The sequence below is a fragment of the Atta colombica genome, unplaced genomic scaffold (assembly GCF_001594045.1).
Source record: "Atta colombica isolate Treedump-2 unplaced genomic scaffold, Acol1.0 scaffold163, whole genome shotgun sequence".
In the NCBI taxonomy this organism is placed as follows: domain Eukaryota; kingdom Metazoa; phylum Arthropoda; class Insecta; order Hymenoptera; family Formicidae; genus Atta; species Atta colombica.
The window spans coordinates 2,394,951-2,399,209 of NW_017259254.1; the positions used below are offsets into that span (position 1 = coordinate 2,394,951).

At 28.9% G+C, this 4,259-nt stretch overlaps 1 protein-coding gene across 1 annotated transcript; it reads left to right on the plus strand.

The window, feature by feature from the left end:
- Nucleotides 1–1,620: 1,620 nt before the first annotated feature.
- LOC108685972 lies at nt 1,621–2,349 on the plus strand. The gene is made up of 2 exons (XM_018190988.1): nt 1,621–1,915; nt 2,264–2,349. Exons 1-2 carry the CDS (start codon nt 1,621–1,623, stop codon nt 2,347–2,349), a joined length of 381 nt encoding a protein of 126 aa, XP_018046477.1.
- The last annotated feature ends 1,910 nt before the right edge of the window (nt 2,350–4,259 follow it).

A 4,259-nucleotide genomic window follows, 5' to 3' on the forward strand; every position in this document is an offset into this window, starting at 1 on the left:
AGTAGATAAAATAATTAACAAAGTAGATAAAAAATTTATAAAAGGTAACTGATATAATACTCGATAATACCATTAAACCCTAATTACTAGAAAATAAAAGACAAAATTAAAGATTTATAATGACATTTTAATCAGCTGTCATTTCTATATTAAACTTTTATCTATATATACTAAATTTTTATCTTGTTATACAAAGACTTGATTCTAATTAAGAATTAGCTTTAATTTATAAATGTCTCTTATTAAAAATGGAACTTATGTTGTCGATAAAAATTTATTGTAGATTACTATCGAAAATACGTTATTCTTGTCATGTTTTTGAAAAATGAAGAGTAAAGCTATAAAAAAAGCATACATTTATATATTATAATAAACTTAAATAGTTATTTTTGTGAATCATTGATGCAACATGGAAAATTTATTTTTATGCTAACGATGTTCTTTATGTTCACATCATAGATTCGAGGCACGTATAATTCATTATAAGAATTGCTTCCGGCCAATGATAAACAGGAAGAGATAAAAAAAGTATTAGCTAAAAATAAAAGTTTAATACCTTTTTTCTATAAATGTAATTTATATATTTTACGCAAATTTATAGATCTATATCTATAAATGACATAAATTTCAGAATCGTATTTGCACACGGGAGATATAATAAAAAATTTTAAATTTATTAAAATATATACATGACATTATTACATAGAATACTCTAGATTTTTTGTTATAATCGTATTAAATATATTCTTGTCTTTAATAAAAGTTGCGAGGTAGAAATTACCACAGATTTCAACAATGATATTATATTTAATAAGAATGCAAATAAAATAAGATTCTTGATAATAATGGAAGATGAATTAAGTCACAAAAAATTTTTAATAGAGATAAGCAGAATAATCTTCAATCTTGATCTTAACATATATCAAGGTCAAAACTCGAAATAGCATTCACAAGATTTATTGAGCTCGAAGGTTAGACACCTTGGATGCTAATGCAGGACTTTGTCAACACACATCTCGAAAAAGAGTTGTCACAACCAAAAGGAATTTTGTTAAAATGTTTTTAAAAAATCTTGATATCAGCTACAAGAATATAAATAAAAAGTGGAAATTTTCATAAAAAAAATTTAAAGTTGACTTTGTGAGATCTTTTTTGATGGAATTCCGAAAGGGTGAACCCTCCGATTTTCTTGTCACATGACATACTACTGTATTTTGATGCCCTGATTATGAATATGATAATGAAAATTATCGACAAAATCATTTTTAAGGTCAAATATTTAAAAAACGGTTTTTTAAATATTTTTCGCGTGTTTCATATGCGCTCCTAAGCAGAAAGAGAAGGAGATGGGATGGCAGTCGCTTCGCGTGGAAGTTGTACGCCCCTAAGAGGGGGAGGTGAGATAGCAGTCACTTCGCGTAAAAAAAAGAAAAAGAAAATAAAGAAATTGTATATTCTATCTATCTTTCAGCACGTATTGACATGCATGCTGAGTAGTGACGCTTAGCCAGTTTGCGCAGCAAATGATCGTCAAAATGACCTTGACATCTTATTTGATTCTTCTTCCTTTCTCTTTCAGATTTTGCGGTAATTGCTACGAAGCCGTGACGCAATATAAACATGCAAAATAAATCAAATATTTATACAATAAACAATGCTGCGCCACCTTCATACGCAGAGGCAACAGGAACATCTGCATTAGAGACACACAATCCACAATTTGACCAAAGATATCCACATATGGTAGTCTATTCACCATCAATGTCGTTTCCGTATTCGTACTCGCCGAATTGTTATCTGGACAGAACACCTGTTCAATCAGTTCACCCACAATATGATTTGCCGGAATGGCAAAGGCAATCAACTAGCACAAATTACAACAGAACATTAATAACAAAAACTAAATATGAGAAACGTAAGTCAAAATTAATGTCATAGGCAACGATGGAAAACAAAGTACACTATAAAAATCAGAAAAGAGAAAGAAAGATAAAAATTTGCTGTATTTTTAAAAAAGTAAAAAGATTTATTTAATTGTAAAATATTAGAAAATAGTAAAATGATTATTAGCTTGGCATAACTATATCAAATAGAAATGAAATATTAACTTCGTTATAATTTAAATTTATCATGACGATTATACATATAGTCCACTCACATATATGAAATGTTTTTGCGTTTAGAAGTTTATAATCTATATGTGCATGCGCATAATTCGGTTCTCTCCTATTCTAATATTATAATTAGTTTTTATTTGTTTTAGGTTGCAGGAAAATTATTGCAGTGCTTATAGTGTCAATATGTGTTGTCACATTTTTGGGGGTTGTTTATGTAGGTGTACATTCTTAACCTTGTACTGCCAAAAATTAGCAGTACAAGGTACACGTTGAAATAAAAACTCTACGGAAATTACGAGGGACATAAGTCTCTCCACCAAACATAAGAGTTAAAATGGTACCTCAAAATCAGGAAGTATCCATTGTGAGGAGATAATTATGCGGTTCTAGATGATTTGGAGAGCATACATATGAAGAGCATATATGTACCTCGAAGTATTCCAATCCTTTCTTTTCTCTCCCAATCCGCTTCTGTTCTTTCAAAACAGTTGATGACGCAGTGAACGAAATATAATTGTCACAATAGATGTAAGGTAAAGTAGAGAAAAACGTATAATTATACTTAAACCGTATCTACACAACAGCCTTAAGATTTTCTCTGCTTTTTTTTGTATCCGCGATTAAACTTAAGACTTATATGTATCAGCCGTTTTGAAAAGACAAAAGCGGATTTAGAGGGAAAAGAAAGAGTTGGGATATCTCAAATTTACGTATTATATATATGCTCTTCATATAAGTTCGGCTGCGAGTCAAGATACTTATAGATATATGTTTAATCGTATAAATAAGAAATTACATATTAAGAATTCTTAAATTCGTACTAACTGAAAATTACAATATTGCAAAAATGTTCTTGTTAAAGAATATATGTACCTGCATTTAGATTTGTTTCCTTTGTCATATCGAGTATCGAATTATGTTTTATTGGCGAATCATCACAAACACAGAAACGATTCTGTATTACTATCTAATTTGCGAACATATCCAGTGCATTCGCAATGTAATTCCCGGCATGAACGTAATACTCCTCAAATATCAATATTTGTAAGCTTATTCATATTAGACACTGTGGATAAGTATATATATATCTTAATATAGTTGCGTGTCCGATCTGGTCCGATCCGTTGTCCGATATGGCAATGGCGCGTTAGCACAGGTTACGCGCGCTGTGGCACGATTACTATTTGTTAACGAAATAGTCGAATGCTGGCGGTACATTTATATCGAGGCATATAGGAAATAAGCACGAAAAGCTTTGTATCCCCAAAAGAAAAGTATCGCGAATTCTATAAAAGTGATACCTCCAATCGAATTGTTACCTCATTATTTTTGTATTTTCAGCGAATTTTTACCGGAAAAGTACCTTTTATTAGAAAAAAAAAACTCCTAATAATGTGGTAACTCAAAATGTCATTTTATTCCGAAATTTGTACCTCGAATTTAGAGATAACTACACAATACAAGATTAAGAATGTATTTAGTAGGCATACTAAATGAGACAGATATTTTTTTAAATAACTCATTACCTTTCCGTTATTTAAAAAGTAACAATTCATTACATTTCCATTATTTTTTTAATATTAAAATAAAATCAGTTTTTTTATAGAAGCTATGCATTTCGCAGATTATTTTCGTGTTCCATAAGAGAATGCCAATGTTTCATGAACATTGCAATTCACTTCATCAGAGCGAGAGGCAATTTAATACTGACTTTACTTTTATAATATTTTTTGTTAAAATATTAATAAAAACTCAAGTATGCTGATTTGCTTCAAAAACTTCGACATTTGAATTTCGAGGATTCAAAGCTTCAATATTAAAATCTTTAAAGATCATAATTTCAAAACTTCGAAAATTCGAAACTTCAATCTTTGAAGCTTCGAAGAATTAAAATTATACAATTATTAATTTAAAATAGTTAATAATAATATATTTTAATTTTCTTTATAAAAATTAAAATAGTAGATATACAAATATATTTACGAATATATGTTATGAATATATATATATTTTTTCTATTTGCACATCATATTTCTCGAATCTTTGAAGATGCTTTATATTTCTCGAAGCTTAAAAGTAACAGTCCTAGTAAAAATAAAATTTTTATCTTAAATTTGTATGACCAAAAAGGAAATAGATTTT